The following is a 17,689-nucleotide window of genomic DNA, read 5'->3' as shown; positions in this document are numbered from 1 at the left end:
TTTGAAAATAACAGAAATACTTTTAACATATGCTTCAATTGGTATCCCATCAATTGATTCGCATTCAGACCATGTTTACGTGTTAGCCCTGCAAAATGGTTAACACCTTGGAAAGGCCCCACGACGAGCAACTAAAAGTGAAAAACAAAATCAACTAAAATACGGTAGATTTTTACCGAGAAAACAAAATGAATAAACGGCAGTAACTAAGAAGTATTTACAAAACGTATTGGAATAAAAGTAGTCACTTACTAAGTATTTGAAGCAAAGAAAACGTGTTTTTTGCACAGCTCTAACAACGCGTGGCAGTCATGCTAGCTATAACAAAGCATTTTTAATTATGCAAATTTATGTCAAACAACACTTGGCATGTGATTCACCTGGTCCAGGAATGTGCTGTTCCACTGAAAAAAAATTGACTATCCTGCAATATGGCAGCTTATCAAAAACTAGGCATAGTACTTCCAGAACTACCTATTTGAGCTTTTATTGCTAAACCAATCGAAGATGTGATATAATATTACCTTTATTTCACAACAGCAGCTTTCATACTGACATATGGGGTATTGTTGTTTGATTTTAAAGGTCGCCTTAAGTACCCCTCACAGTGCATCAAATATCAATGAAGATGATTTCATACCAGTATGTCATTTAATTATTCTTTTGAGGAAATAAAACTTAACACTCACCATATCACTCTACTAATACCTCCAGATCACCATTTCTCATGTCTTCTTGTAACTGATAGGAATATATGGCTATTATTTTTTCCTCTTCATATAGAGCATTGAATCAAGTCGGGAAGCCAGGGACCTGAAAAAATGTTTAAAATGTATTTAGTCATTGCTTGTTTGTTTAACTGGCCCAGTTATTTATTGAACATTAACATACTTATCAGTTTATTACTATATTTTATGTTGGCTTGACTTAGTAACATTGTATAGACACAAGGATTGATAACACAAGAATATTGTTCACAGTTATGATTATTTATTCCTGAATCTAATTAAAACACAGCATGGCACAGCAAGGCACAGTTTGGCACAGCATGGCATGGCAGATAAACAACATAAACGAAACTTACTTTAATGTGATGGACATGATAACTAGTGCATTTAAATGTTGTAGTCTGTAGTTCAGAGTGTGAACTAATATTTTGTATTATACTTAAAATTATGCTGATGCAAAACATGATTTTTTGTATGTTAAAATTTTGTGGAATGCATAGAATATATAATTTTTCACAAAGAAACATGGTATTACAATTTAATTATCATTTTTTAAGTTACGTACACCCCTCACCCACTAAATAAAATTATCATTACGTTACATCCTATCACACAACATATAAAATTACTGTTAAGTTTATTAATGACATGAGTTGTGCCAAATCGAGCAAGGCTGGTACCTGCGATACAACTAATCCTTTGTATGTAACAATGTTTCCATCCTCTTCAAATTTGTGATTAATTCTTTTGCCAACCAGAAAGGCAGTTTCCGGCGATTGACTAGTTGGCATCTCGCAGGCATGGTCCACTAGAGCTTTGACCTGCTCAGATAACTCTTCCCACGTCAATGCAACTCTGCGAGCACCCTCCCTCCTTGAAAAAACAAATAAATCCCTGTTTCCTGGATTTTGTTTTAACACATTTTTCCGGAATCTTAACTGAGCTTTCAAAGCATCTATTTTTTTCTTTGGTGGTTTTTAATGTACTCAGCATTGTGTCCACTTGCATTTTTGACTGCCAAAGTCCCTAGTGGATCATCTCATGCGTTTGTTTTTCCAGATCAGCTATTTCTTTTTCTTTTTTGGCCTTCTCTTTTTCTTGGTGGTCTCTCAAACTCTGTTGTTTTCTCTCTCTCTTGAAATATATTTGGAAACTAAGCCTAGAGCCCGACATCCAGTGCATATAATAAGGGACGACGTCAAAAGATCGATGTCGGATAAAAAAAAACTTATTTGCTTTAGTTTGGGGGTGGTGGGGGGGGGGGTTGACCTCAAAAATTGACGATCCTACGAAAACGATTTTATTTTTTAATGAAGTCAAAAAAATCTTGGATTATTTGTAGTTCGTTTTTTCTCTATCCAATCATGGACAAAAATAACAGAAAATGAAAAAAAAACACACATTCAAGACGAGAAAATGGTTTGGTCCGAGTGTAAATATGTGCGTCAAATGAGGTCAATTTCAGGGCATGGACCTAGAGCATGTGCATTTGTAAAGTCTTTTAACACCCACCAGACAACCAACTGCTATGCCATACTACTGTCCGATTATCAATTATCAGTAGTTAATGGTGAATGTAGTCTGACGCCATGATCAATATTTATCAATTTAGTTTCAGTGGGGGGGGGGGGGCTAAATGAATTAAGTTTTTTTATTCTACATTGAACTTTTGATGTTGTCCCCAGAGTTAAATTACATCGTTGCGCGTTACCTTAGCTTGACAGCCTGCCACTAGTCTCCCAGCTGATCCGGCAACAATCGTATCATTCAAGATGTATCATATAAGATGTCACAAACGCACTGGTCTCTGTCATTTCATATACTAAAAGATATATAACAAATGAATTCTTGATACGAACAATAATCAAATAATGTCACTAACACGTCATGTTAAGGATTATTCATTAAAGCGCTCAATAACCAATAACGTGGATAAAACATTGGTATTCAAGAACATTCGGTATGTTTTGTTTTCGAACTAGAAGAATTGATCACTTTAAAGCGGGGGAGGGTCGTCACCTGCGCACGCACGAGAACTGAGTCCCAAGCGACGATAACAACACATGCATGCGCAGGTGACGACTCCACCGCTTTAAACAACTGTTTAGTAACGCGCATATTTCTGTCGGTACGCATTATTTAAATTATTTCGGACGTTCCTTAACGTTGTGTAGTTGCATAACGAATCAATACTCACATTCACATTCAATAGAAAATTTATCGTAATATTTTGTCAAAATTGTTAAAAATTGCTAAGAAGTCTTACTTTTCTGGCAAGCTGGCAAATGTTATTGGAAATAAAACATGGCAGGTTATAAACGAACTGCGGAATAATCAGTCATGTAATGATCGTTTTCCACATAAAATTAGAGTGAGTACTAACCCAGATGAATTTGTGACATAGGATAGGGCTATTGCTGAGAAGTTTAATTCGTATTTTATTAATGTTGGTCCAAATTATGCATCTAAAATCGCCTGTAGTGCCAACTTCAATGATTACCTTGATAGTAGACAAACACATTCATTATTTTTCCGCCCAGTTTGTGCTCATAATATTTTAAAAGAGATCGATAAATTATATCCCAATAAAGCAGTTGGCTATGACAATATGTTCCCTAAACTTATCTAGTAGGCTGCAGAACAAATTGCTGAAGCACTGGCTCATATTTTTAACTGTTCTGTGTACACGGGTATATTCCCTGATAAATTAAAAATAGCCCGGGTTTCTTCATTATTTAAAAAAGGTTGTGCATTTGAAGTTGGTAATTACAGGCCGATATCAGTGTTACCCATTATTTGCAAATTGTTTGAATCTTTAGTAAATAAACAGATGTGTGCTTTTCTAGAAAAATTCGAAATTCTTGATGAAAACCAATATGGATTCCGTAAGCATCACAGCACCAAATTAGCTTTAGCTGACCTTACTGCTGAGATTTCAAAACAAATAGATGACGGTTTTATCACATTTTGTATTTTGCTAGACCTCAGAAAGGCTTTTGACACCATTAACCATACCATATTATTGTCTAAATTACATTATTATGGTATAAGATGGTCTATATTGAGTTGGTTTGAATCTTATTTAGAGGACCGTCAGCAATATGTTAATTTAAATAATTGTAATTCTGATTATAAAGTAATTTCTTGTGGGGTTCCACAAGGGTCCATCCTTGGACAACTTTTGTTTTTAATTTATATCAATGATATTGTAAAATCATCCAACATTTTCCAGTTTAGGCTTTTTACTGACGACAAAAATCTGTTTCACTCCGTTAACAATGATTCTATTGATATTGGCCTACTTAATTCAGAATTGAATAAGGTTTGCACATGGTGCAAGGCAAATAAATTAACCATAAATATTGATAAAACTAATTTTATGGTTTTCAAAACAGCTCAAAAAAAGACAACTATGCAAAGTTTATTAAATATTGATAACTCTCCTTTGGAACTTGCTTCCTCTGTGCTATATCTTGGTGTCACTCTCGAAAGATCACTTACTTGGAGACCTCACATAAATAATATTGTTTAAACAATTAGTAAAATGATTGGATTCATTTCATATTTGCGTCACTACCTACCCAAATCACTTATAATATTACTATATAATTCACTCATTCTTCCACACATAAGCTATTGTATTGAAATATGGGGCAACACTTTCAGTACCATTATAGATCCGATTTTAAAATTACAGAAAAAAATGTATTCGCTTTGCCACTTTTTCAAATCCCCGTGCAAGAAGCTCACAACTTCTTAAAAGATTGGGCATTCTTGATGTGCATAAATTATGCAAGTTCCAAACGTGCATGTTTATTTATGACCTGAAGGGCGATCGTTATGCTCGTTCTCTGGATCATTATGCCTCCTCAATCTCTCACTCTTATTTGACACGTTCAGTTATTTCTGACAAACTTGAAATTCCAAAAGTAAAACTAAGCTCAACTAAAAACAGTTTAACATATTCCTTAGTAAAACACTTGAATGATCTTCCAATTTCCATTAAAACATTAACATCAAGAAATCGCTTCAAGCTTACCCTAAAACAATTTCTTTTAAATAATTGAACATCAATTTTATTTTTATTTCTCTATCATTCAATTTACAGTATTGTTATTTCACTATTACCAGCATATTTCATATAATTTTTCTCCTTATGTATTATGTACTCTTAAACAATATATTAATATGTTTTATGAATTCACTGTCCTTATCATTTTTTTTCTGCTATCAGTGAATATACAAGGGCTAGAGACTAGATTAGTTCTACTAGAACTACCTCTCTTGTCCTCGCCAGATAGTTATGTATATCTCTATTTTCGTTTTTTACTTTGTATTTTATCTTTTATCTGGTGAAATTGTATTGTATTGTATTGTACTAAAGTGCCATGCTGCCATACCTTGGCGTACAGTGAGCTGATCGTTATTTAGCCTTCTCTTCAGTGAGTTCACGTGTCCCACTCCCAGCAGTGCAGCGCCACATATGATATCGTCTACGCTTGAAAGATTATATGTATCCACCATTGGGTGCTTGATCAAAAACACAACAATAGGTGGAGCTACGAACAATTGACTAACCTGGAACGATAATAAATGATTGTATTATAACGTATTTATCACCAAGACAGCGCACCTGGATCATCTACTCACGTGGAATGGACCTCACAAATGTCCGATTCTATTCACTAATAAAATTAGACCCAGGTGAACGTCAAATACATTTGTACTCAATTGCATTAATGACAACTGCCTAAGTTGGCATAAAACTCTTCAATATCGACTGTCGCATTCATTTACGTTTTGCGCGCTTTCGCAGTGATTGATTTGCAGGAACCGGTCGTTTACGTCCGAAGATAAAATAGAACGTTGTTTGTTATTGCTGATATTAAATATATATGTATATGTCCTTGTTAATAAAACAACATTCAGATAACGTTGTCACATCATTTCAGATCACGGGCTATCAATATATTTATTATCAGCCGTTCGCATACTGGTTGGCGGAAACGTAAGATGACGTCACGGTGCGATTGCCTATAGCGCTCATCTGCCACATTTTCAAGATGCGAACATTGTAAGAACAATGAAAACCACTCAGGCGTGGACATGTATACCGCAGTCGTGTATGGAATTGTATAGCATATTTCATTTTAAAATGCGCACAATCTCACGTTTCTCGTTCTTTTTAATTAGATAATTAAATATTATTGAAGTTTCAGACAAGAAAGAAAGTATGTTTGAGGAAAAAAATAATTTCCAACTTATTATTTGCGTGGGTGTTATTTATTATTCAACATAAATTACAATACATAGTAAAATTGCACATGCCGTACTGCGAGTGTTTCGGCCGCACTATCACGTTTGGTTCAATTATAAAAACAGATCTTTTCAGTTATTAATCATGTTTTTAATAGAATCCCATGTGAAATAGGTAAAAAAGGGTTTTGAATTATGATTATTGTAAATTCCGGATAATACGCATACTGGGTTTGTGATGTGCGTATTTTTGCAAATTTTTGTTTTCCAATGGCGTGTTATGTAATGTGATTGACTGATTCATGGTTGACATTTGATTCGAGCAAACAAATAATTAAACAAAACATAGAATAGATACAGGCGCATTTATAAACATCGCGGCATTTTAATATTTTAGAAACGCAATAAACCTAAGACAGCAAAGTAACGCAGTTGAGGTTGAAATTATTTTCGTTATTGTCTGCGTTCTCTATATTTTTAAAATTCCACTTCGAGACCATGTGAATCCATGTGACGTAGGCATGATATATTAAATAACTTTTGGCACATTTATATTCATAAAAAACGGTTCATCTACAAGCTTGACTACAGATGACAAGATGACAGATGAATTGATGACACAGGAATGTACGTGTCTCTCGATACACCTGTGCTACAAATCGCGCCACCTAGCGGCGATGCAACACAATGAAAGGAATGCCTTTACAGAGTCGGCGGCAGGAAATTTAGCATGAGAGAATCCCTTTTCTTCCGGGCAACGAGTTTTGTATCGTCGTCGCCTGTTTGTCAACCTATTTTTTTGAGAACTAGTTTATATGATGAGGGTTAGTAATAAAAAATCTAGTAAACCTGTTTTGCTTTGTTATTTTTATTACAAGCAAATATTTGCCGCTGGCTTTTTCGTTTCCATTTGGTGTTTGCTTGCATTCCCATGGCATGGATTATATCTGCAGACATTACGTATACGTATTCGTTATTACGTGTGCGCATATTATTATGGTTCAATTTAAATACGACAGTCGGCGAATGAATACGATGGTCGTTTCTAGCGGGCGCTTTTTACATGTATGTGGTATGTGTCAGCCTATATGTGTTGCCACGTCATTACAATTGTTGAAATATTGTGTTTCTAGAATAAAAATTACTGCAGTCAGTCTTTGAATCCGAATTTTAATATGTCGTTGTAACATTCCGAATGCAAAGAATCAATGACTCGTGAGGTACATATAGTCTTGCTTCTCAGACTTTGAATTTGCAATGCTCGATGATACTGGATCCCCTAGGGCGCCACTCGCGGTGAAGCTGCGTGACATCGTTGTGAGCGACGCACTTCGTGCTCCTGTATTACTAATCCAGCTATGCAGGCAATATTTATTTTAACCAATTGCCCAAAATATATATATATATTTGTAGTTGGATGTCATCCAATAATCTGCATTCTCTTTAGATAGCTGAATCGTTATTTGTCGCAGGGGATCTCTTCCAAAATAACTGATTCTTGTTTTCATCAGCCGCTTGACATTCACGTACAGCCTCGTTAAAGACCAGCATTATATCTATATATTCTGTCGTTCAGTTCATTTTATTTGCATGATTATTTGGTATTATTGACAAAACACCTAGTAAAACAATATGGAAAATAAATTGCTCTTAGACTGCATTAATGATGTGTCTATATGTACGACTGACGAGAAGCTCAAAAATGAAATTTACAATAAAATTATACATCAAAATTAAACAAACGAATATATATCCTACATTCCAGTGACTGTGGGCTGTAGCTCAATAAGTGAATTTTTCACATGATAGTTTACACGCTGATTTATTTCGGGCCATTTCTTCCAATTACCACTGGATTGAGATTGAACGGAGGGGTGATTCTCCATGACAGTGCGATGTGTAATTAACACATAATCTTGAGTGATCAGACTTAACCAGACTGTATTGCAGATTCCACGTCTAAACAGAATCTCACGGAATTTCTCACAAATTTACACAGGATTTACTATCGTTGGGATAACCTAATTAAATATCTGGTGACAATATCCATAAAAAAACAATACTCGGTGACCCCAAACCAAACTACTTTATCGCCGTGATATGCTGCATATTACAGAATGGATTTGGTGTACTGTATCAATTAGTCATAGTTGATGGTTTCAAATTGTAATCCTGCAAAAAATCAGTTTATAATATATATATCCCTGTATTATTTTAACACAATTTGTAAACTCACATTATGCTTTCATCTCAAATACAATGGTGTCTAAACTTTGCAAGGATGGCATCCACCAACATATTACAGCATCAATATACATTATAATTACTTAGGAGATTCTTTCAGGCAAAACATGTTGCGGAAAATTCTCGTATATATATTAACTTTCTGCCTGAAACAAACTGGAAACAATTATTTATGACGCGACACATTACGATTAGCAGGATGAGTAGTATAGTTAGGCGTTAATTCTCAAATAAAATAAAACCATTTTATAAAGTTGGTGCTCGTACAGAAAATAGTAAAATAGGAACTTTTGATTATTTTGAAAATAATTACATTTCTGAAAAGATTAAACATTGATGAATATTCTTTTCGAAACTTGTTTCTCGATGTCTTATAAATAATTATTATATTGTCCGACATTTGCCGCGGACCAATAACCTCGGAAGGGATCATCTCAGTGTCTTCGCCGATGACAAAAACTTCTTTCCTATGTCAGTGGCGGGTACCAGCGGTTGACTATAACACCGTACCTGCTACTTAGTATTGTAGTAAAAACTACCGATAAAAATATTGCTAGTTAGCTGGTTGGTTAAAAGGTGCAAAAATAGTTCCTTTTCACAAACAATTGTCATAGTCAAATGATATAGTATATTTGATTGCAAATATATAAAAATAAACAAACTAATAAACACACGTGAAATGATACATTGTTTTATTTATTACAAACCGGCACCATCATGACATCCCTATTTTACACAGACCAAAGACGGAATTGCCAGAGAGGGCGGCAAAACTAGGATTAGCTCCAATTTCATGGTAATTCACAACATTTATGATGATATACCATTTACACTTGCATACAGTCTCTTGTACATTTTTTGGTGTTTTTCAATAAAATAATATATAATGTGAGTATATAAATGGCGAAAGCCGGGGTTACAGCGTTATAAACACTGGACGTGTGTTACTTGCAAGGGATATGTCGCAGTAACCCAACTTTTATACTCTCTCTTAATAATTTATTTCATTGGAAAAATACGCCTAATTGATTTACTGTTTAATGTAATTGTCACTGATTCATTTCATGATATGAATAAATTAAGTAATTATAAAACAGTGAATGCTACTGATAAACGGGCATTTATAAAAAAAGAAGGTTACCGTCATGCTGGTAAATAACGAGGCAATAATTTGACATCATCATTACAACAACAACTCTTCTGTACTGTATCTCAAATCATATGTAAGTTACTAAATGCCCGCGTAATTATAAAATCTACTGAACAAAAGTTTTAATCTTTAGAGTAAAGGAAATTGAATAACATCGCATGCCCGGATGTGTTTGATCAGGAGGTGACATAACTGTAACTGACATACTCGAATTTACCTTTAATAACATGCCATGTTTACTTTAGCTATTACAACAGGTATATCGTATGGTGTGCTTATACTACCCAACGCCGTTGCTTTACATTCGCGTTTGTACAGTAAGGTGGAGTGTCGGAATTTATTATCATTTTAACGTCAACTATTCTATTAATACACGTTTATGGATAGCTTTGGGTAATCAAGATGCGGACGCTACCAGTTTTAGTGAGAATATCGATTGGGGCAGCATGTTGTTTTATTGTATGCAGGGCTGTGGTGAGTAGCCATATTATAGAACATAAATTAGGTTTCTTAAACGTACTTTACCCAAACAATTACCATTTTGATTATATACATTGTTATCGCACATTTCTTTTATAATACATGTTATTGCAAACCGACGTTAATAGAAATGGAAATTACATCTGTGTCATAAATAATCGACATATATCAGTTAAATTACCCTCTCTCTCTCACCCGTGTATTTGTATATTGTTTAATTACTTTCATACTTGTACAGTGCTCATCAAATGTTCATTTCCAGGACACGTTTATCTGCCCCGACGGTACCAAGTCTGTACAATGTCTAACGAACCCATGCGAAGTCACTCAATGCGAGCGATACCCATACGCACGATGTGAAGTTGATTACTGTGGGAGGTGTAAGGCAACATTCATCGACAATGATGGTAGCGTATTGGACTGCTGTGGTAACTATTATGCGCTGGCAGGCTTTAACAGCTGCATTATAATTCCTTATATATATATACTATCCAGAACAAACATAAACAAGTAAAAAAAATAAAAATAAAGATATACAGCTAGTTTGATATATTATTTTTGCATGGAAAAACGGGGTTTGGAACGAATAGATATTTTTCCCAAATATAACGCCCAACCATATTATTATGTCTGTAGAAATATACCCCATGACCGATTTCTTAAATTCACCAATTTATTCATTTTCAGAACAAAATGATGATCCATGTGCGTCAATAAGATGCGGATTTTATGCACAGTGCAAACGCGGGAGATGCGTCTGTCCATTCGTGTGTTATAAAGGGTATATACCAGTGTGTGGCTCTGACGGTAATACTTACCGAAACGAATGCTCAATGCGTGTAACCGCTTGCAAAACCCAGCAGGATATACATGTACAACATATGAACAAGTGTCAGCATGGTATGCAAATATATATTTCTTTGAATAATAATTCGGCATATTGCATATAATACGTACGTCCTAAAACCACAGTACTTCGATGTGCGTGTTCTCGTTAAATCATATATAAACCTAACTTTGTATTTTTACATATTACAGCGACATACACGAAAGATGCCATTCCCCAGGACACGTTCATTTGCCCAGATGGTACTAAGTCTGTACAATGTCCGACGAACCCTTGCGAAGTCACTCAGTGCGAGCGATATCCATACGCACGATGTGAAGTTGATTACTGTGGGGGATGTATAGCAAAATTTATCGACAATGATGGTAGCGTTCTGGATTGTGCCGGTAAATTTAAGTTTGCATATAAGCTGTCAGGCAGGCCATAGCATTTGCATTATGATTGGGTATATATAGTAACCGAAAAAAAAAACGAGGCGGTCAGGAAATAATAAAACAAAAATTCCAGATATACAAGTAAGACAACGGGATATGATAGTCTGGAGCGGATACACATTTTTCTAACGCCCAGTCACTGTATGTTTGTGGGAATAAATACCTGATAATTATTTATAGTATTTTAGGCAGTGTGGCCAGATTTAAATTTAGTGACTGATTGCGTTAGATTAACTAATTTAAATTTATTTTTAGGACAAAATTCCGATCCATGTGCGTCGATGAGATGCGGATTTTATGCGCAATGCAAATGGGGTAGATGCGTCTGTCCTTCCATGTGTTATAAAGGGTATATACCAGTGTGTGGCTCTGACGGTAATACTTATCGAAACGAATGCTCAATGCGTGTAACCGCCTGTAAAAACAGACAAAATATATATGTACAGCATATGCACAAGTGTCAGCATGGTATGCATATATAAATATATTTACAGTTTCCCTTTGATTAATGAGAAGTATCCGACATATAATACGGAAGTGCACAGCCACAGTATTTCCATCTGCATAATATTGTTCTTAAAGTATATCCTTAATTTTTTTCTTTCATGCCGTACTGTTACACGGCGCACCAAAACTTCACGAGTATAATATGTAACTTGTATGTTCTTTTTGTATTTCACAGATAAGAATCGATGTACAGGTTCGTCACATTCAGGTCACTGTAGAGCAATGCTATTACGATGGTATTTCGACCAATCAACGGGAACGTGTGAACCTTTTATCTACTCGGGGTGTGGAGGAAATAGAAACAGGTTCTGGAGCAAGTGGAAATGCAAACAAAAATGCTTGGACTGATTTGCAGTATTGTAATATCTCTGCCACGGGGTTTTCCATCTTCTTGGCTGTGAATATTCACTTGCAGAAACTATTGATTGCCCTTTATATAGCAATGCAGTTATTTAGGAGTAGTTTTACGAGTGAATTTTGACAATGCCATTGGATACCACATCTCAACGATCGACCGATCCGGAATATTCATAATTTAATATTTAACACATTAAATAGAACCACTCAATACAAAGATTATGTGAAAATCAAGTTTAAACTCAACACATGTAATAATTTACTGAATCTACAACGCATTCAATTTAATCGAAAAACACATGAATTACAAAATAGCAGTTAACTTTTTAAACTGCCATTACACGTTTATTTCTTTATTTAACTCTACCAGTCAATATTAGAAACTGGGTGACTATCATTTGTTTTTGACTGAGTGTTATAAGATAAATATCTAACTAATGCGAAAATACTGAATAAATACAAGTTTAGTAATTTGTTAAGCAAATTTATTCTTTGAAAATTACAATTGTAATTTTATGTTTAACGTATCTTCAATAAAGCCGACCAAGGTGAAATTGCGTTTGAAAAAATAATTGATTGATTATTTATTTATTTATTAATCAAATAAGTTATTACTGGCAATTGGATATGTTTCACAAAGCGTACTCTACATGTGCGGGTTGGTAAACATTAGTGTTCACGTTAACAATTTACCAGTACTGTTGCATTTGTTTTGCCAGCTAACAATGTATGGTTATGGACACTGTTTAAGATAAATGCTATTTGGGAATGTGGCGATTGTCACATAACATCAGAAGCAGCCGACAGGGTTGGTTTTCAGCATTCAATATCTTGTAATTCATCAAACTAGATGCAGGTTTGTGGGCGCATGGATCCATTACATTTCTGCTTTTGCTTTTTTATATTTAAACGTCGATTTTGGAGCTCCAACAATACAGAACATATTAAATTTGATTGTATATGTTTTAAAATGAAATTATCTACAGTTTAGTTATTCAGTTGGTGAGGGGGTTACATTCTTGAATATTTTCCGGAGCTTGTATCTATTAGAATTGGAATCTGTCACACTATGTAAGTGATGGGTTTTGACGGTAATAAAAAAACATTCAGGTTTTGTTATAGCGTGTTTGTTTTCAAACCATGATGTATAAATATTTGAGTAGTCTTAATCACGTGATTACTAACCTGCTGAATACAAGTGAATAAAACATAGTGTGAAAGTTTTAAAGGGAATAATCCGAACCCAAGGAGCAAATTAACTATGGTAGCGGACAAATGTACAAACCTTCCGCCAAACGTCATATCACTGTATCTGCAGGCCTTCTGCATGTAGCATAATAAGTAGCTAAGATTTCAATCCATAGTATCACAAGCAATGTACAATGTTTATTACAACTCGACGAAGAGTGGAAATCAACAATCCCGAAACAAAATACCTAATTAAAACAAAGTGGTTTTCGTATTTTTATTAACTGACAGTAGTAATACTCCCATTCACACCGTCGCCTACGTGTTTGAACAAAGTAGTTGAACTGATAACAAAAAAAAAAATCAATCAACGAAGCAGACCGCGGCCTTGAAAGTTCCGTTATGACACGTTGCGGTATTTTAGCCAGGCATCCAAATAATAAACAACTGTTCATACCTGTTCCTTGCATAATATTTTCTACAATATGCGGGTATCAGAAAATTCAAAACAGACTTTAATTTGTTTAATATCAGTAATTAGCTCTCTATAAGTATTCGTGACAAGTAACGAATCTTACATGCACGTATACAATATCGGTTAAACTATTTGGACTTAATTAATACAGTTCTGATGACCAATGTAAAACTGCCAGATATATTGCTTTCTTCGATAAAAGCTTCTTGTTGCAGATAGAGTAGCTTATTATAACTTGAATAGAAACACGATAACATATGTCCATGACTACTTAATTCTCAAGAAATAGACAATGAACGGAAAACGGTATATAACACGCGTTGGTGACTATAACATGCGTTACAGACTGATTTGCGATAATTTGTCAGAATGGGCAAGAAGGAATTCAGCTGGATTTTGCATTTATTTTTGGTTATTTCAGGTGTATTTCAGGTAAGTTGAGTACTTAGAAGTACTTTCTATTTTGTCATAATCCACAGACGAATGCGTAATTTTATTTAGAATGAAGAATTATTTTTTTTAGTTCCACATTAACCATTCGTTCCAATTTTGATAAGTAATTTATGTTTGATATTATATTTTATTATCTTCATTGGGTGAATGCTGAAAATGGTGAGATATTTATTTGTTCTCGAATTTTAATTACATATTCTTTATATATTTGTGTACTTATGCCGATTTCACAAAAGTGCCAGAATCAGTTTTATTTTATTTTGACCGACTGCAAAGCAAATGTATTATACTATTATAATTATTGACTGCTGCCAAGATTGACCGGAGTACGTGTCTGCACTGAATTAACATATTCATCAATGAATAATCATGTTCATGCTATTGTAAGTCTGCGGAAATTGGATTCAATGGATCGACGATGAAAATGGTGGCGTGATCGTCGATGAAGTTGGCGAATTCGAATTCCTCCCGGACCTTCGTATCCTACACGACATATGTGAGGTCCCGACCGCCATTGAGTGTCGCACAGTAGTTGAACCTTTTACGCTATCCTATGAAACCGGGCAGACTGTATACTGCGATTTACCCGATGGGCTAATCTGTTTCCATGGCGATAACGTGTCTCCATGTATGAACTACAAGATTAGGCTTTGTTGTGAAACGGAAGAACCTACAGTCACGGAGGAGGGAGCCACCGAAGAGGGTATGTATTATACATAATATTGCATTTATTCAAGTGGCCGTGGATACGATAAGATTCACTTAGGAATACAATAAGGACGAGTTCTCGCAAACTAAACCGTTCTAGTGTGGTCTGATAAATACATGGATAATAAAGACTGTATATATTTGCATTCGCTCCATAGATGAGATATGTATTGGGGATAATTTGTATAAGATCGTTTTAGGCGACTCTTGTGACTGGCATGATGCAGACACATATTGCAAAACCATCTTAGCTCCGAGAGGACATGTCGCTGGCTTAGCAAATCTAGGTGCCCGTAAAGTGCGTAACACAATTCGGGAGATTATACAGCAGTCGCCGGGTTTGTCGAATCCCAAAGGAAAAGGTTACTGGATAGGATGTCACGACGAAGAGGAGGAAGGCTCATTTGTGTGGTTGAATAGAAATAAAGTGGATGTACCACAAAATGCATGGCACACCCGGCCAAACAATAAACAGGCTAAAGCGTGCACAGCAAAGGGAAACGATCAAGACTGCTGCCAACTTTGGTATATCATTTTTATTTTGTTTTGTTTTAATGAAACGGAATGGTGAACAATTTTTCTTTGAATGAATTAATGAGTGAGTGAGTGAATGAATGAATGAATGAATGAATGAATGTCGTTTGTTGGAATAGTTAGAATCAGTATTGTATTGTGGCTATATTAACAAACAGTAAATCTTGAAAATAGATATATTTATGAAGTGAAAAAATTATATTTTCAAAAATGTCAGATTCATGAGGATTTCAGAGTCATAGTAATATCAATATATCAATCATATTTACAGGGAAAGACCAAAAACTAATCCTAGTTTCAAAATGGATGATTCCTGTTGCACTGATACAAAGTATTTCATTTGTGAAATTCGTAAGTAATCTATCAGTATCTGAATAACTGTTTTAATATATATTCATATGATATATGGGTTATAATAATTCATAAATAGCTGTTTTAAGCAAGGCGAGGTGCACGAACTAAGTGGCAGTACTCAGGATTCACTCCAATGAAACAGGCACCGTGACGGTTTAAATGTCGTAATGTATGCCGCCGTTTTGAGTCAGAGAGTCTAAAAAGCCGTCTACTGTGTGCCGGTACTGCCATATAGAACGTAGGGCAATAACATGCAGTTACTCCAATAAATACATGTCTAGGCATTTTAATATTCAACGTGGATGTATCCCAACAAGAATGTTAGGGCATACAAAGTGGGGGTACCCCATTAACAACGCCCAGGTTTACAAACCCTGGTAGTCCATGTTTACAAAGTTGGGTGCCCCATTAACAGCGCCCAGGTATACACTTCTTTAACCACAAGACAATTTCTATATACAACATAGCGGTATTCCCATAAACAACATGAGGTTCTCTCATATACAATGTCCGGGATTACTTAAATATAGTTGTTGATTTATTTAACAAATAATGATGGAAGATGTTTTTGGTTTTACTTACAGCTGGATACTGCGCAAGGAAATAAACTCTGGATGGCTCTCGTACAAGAGTGTAATATATGGTGTCTGATCAGCTGCTTGATGTGTTAATATCATCGTTCATTATCATCATTGTACCACTTTACTGTAAATCAATAGTATAATTATACTCAATTAAATACATATTACCGAAAAATATGTACCTATTACATTGACTGAACTATTACATTATTACACTAATGAACTATTCTTATCATAGTTCTAAAAATCGACAATTGTCAATAGAGGGTGTTGTTTAAAAGACAGCCATTTAAAAAAAATGAAAGAACACAAACGAAATGCAGAGGGTTAACACATGGCGTACAGAAATGTCGAGAACCCAAAACTGATGTAATATTGACGACGGTACTTTTTAGTCGATTAATTAAGTTATACATTGCAAGTACAATACAGTTTTCTGTAGTATGGGATATCAAATTAAGAATTAACAATGTTTATATTTACCAAACTCCCGGTGAAACAGCATTATGTCTGAGCTTAGCGGTACAGACCGGACTAGATACTATCGTACTATTTTGTAATTGGATGCTATTACTAGTAACATTACTCTTGTCTAAAACTGAACTGGTGTGAGTTTCAAATGATTTGGTTCGGCGAATTAGAGTGGATGGCCTTGATCGATCGGTGGTAGTTTTGCATTTTAACCATGGATTAGCCCAAAGTCTTTGACGAAGAACAGGCGGTTAAGATCTATTTGATAAATATTGAATGAACGAGTATGCGAGAAAGACTATCTCTTAGTTACCAGCAGCAACAGGTGTGTGATTGCCAATCCAATAAGATAACCATTGTACCATGTTGCCTCAAAATTTGAACAAAACCGATTGCATCTAGTAAATTACTTAAAGTGTAACTGAATTGGGACAATTGACTTTTTTTGTGTGCAAAACTTATTTATAAACAACATTATGAAAAAAATCAAGTGAAAAATGTACATAAATTAAATAAACGATCAATAATAATGTTCTGGATAAGGACACATCCACGTCAAATTTCTTGGCCGACTCAGAACGAGGCTTCAGCTAGAGTACCTAATTAGCATACAAGGGTGATTTGTGACGTCACGGAGAACTTGTCATCGTTTCACAATGACCGCTATACGCATGCAGTGCTCGGAAAGCGACACGGAATCTATCTTATCATCGTCTGATGAGAGTGAGATCGAGGAATATGATGACAAGGAGAGATGTCACGATTTTGTTTTAGAGTGCCAGGGACAAAGTGGCCCATACAGGTTTGAACCTGCGAGAAAAGTATGCGATGTGGGTGACCGTGTACCTCCCCAAAATGACCATGACGATTCAGGCACCCGGTTCAGGCACAGGCACATGTTTGTACATCGTGACCGAAAATC

At 35.2% G+C, this 17,689-nt stretch overlaps 1 protein-coding gene across 1 annotated transcript; it reads left to right on the top strand.

Annotated features, from left to right (window-relative positions):
- The first annotated feature begins 9,773 nt into the window (after positions 1-9,773).
- On the top strand, positions 9,774-12,575 carry LOC146739453 (agrin-like). The gene is made up of 6 exons (XM_085502797.1): positions 9,774-9,852; positions 10,121-10,286; positions 10,546-10,665; positions 10,897-11,091; positions 11,395-11,607; positions 11,822-12,575. The coding sequence occupies exons 1-6, from the start codon at positions 9,781-9,783 to the stop codon at positions 11,992-11,994; spliced, it is 939 nt and encodes a 312-aa protein (XP_085358923.1). The 5' UTR covers positions 9,774-9,780; the 3' UTR covers positions 11,995-12,575.
- The last annotated feature ends 5,114 nt before the right edge of the window (positions 12,576-17,689 follow it).

The sequence above is a fragment of the Saccoglossus kowalevskii genome, chromosome 8, assembly GCF_978046115.1.
Source record: "Saccoglossus kowalevskii chromosome 8, keSacKowa6.1, whole genome shotgun sequence".
Classification (NCBI taxonomy): domain Eukaryota; kingdom Metazoa; phylum Hemichordata; class Enteropneusta; family Harrimaniidae; genus Saccoglossus; species Saccoglossus kowalevskii.
The sequence above is the reverse complement of the archived record's forward strand: the minus strand, read 5'-3'. Positions and strand labels throughout refer to the sequence as shown.

Bases quoted from the DNA above. Each gene is read 5' to 3' on its own strand.
- LOC146739453 (XM_085502797.1), top strand. From the start codon at position 9,781: ATGCGGACGCTACCAGTTTTAGTGAGAATATCGATTGGGGCAGCATGT. The intron at 10,287-10,545 runs GTAACTATTATG...ATTCATTTTCAG, and splicing joins TAGCGTATTGGACTGCTGTG to AACAAAATGATGATCCATGT. The intron at 10,666-10,896 runs GTAATACTTACC...TACATATTACAG, and splicing joins ACCAGTGTGTGGCTCTGACG to CGACATACACGAAAGATGCC.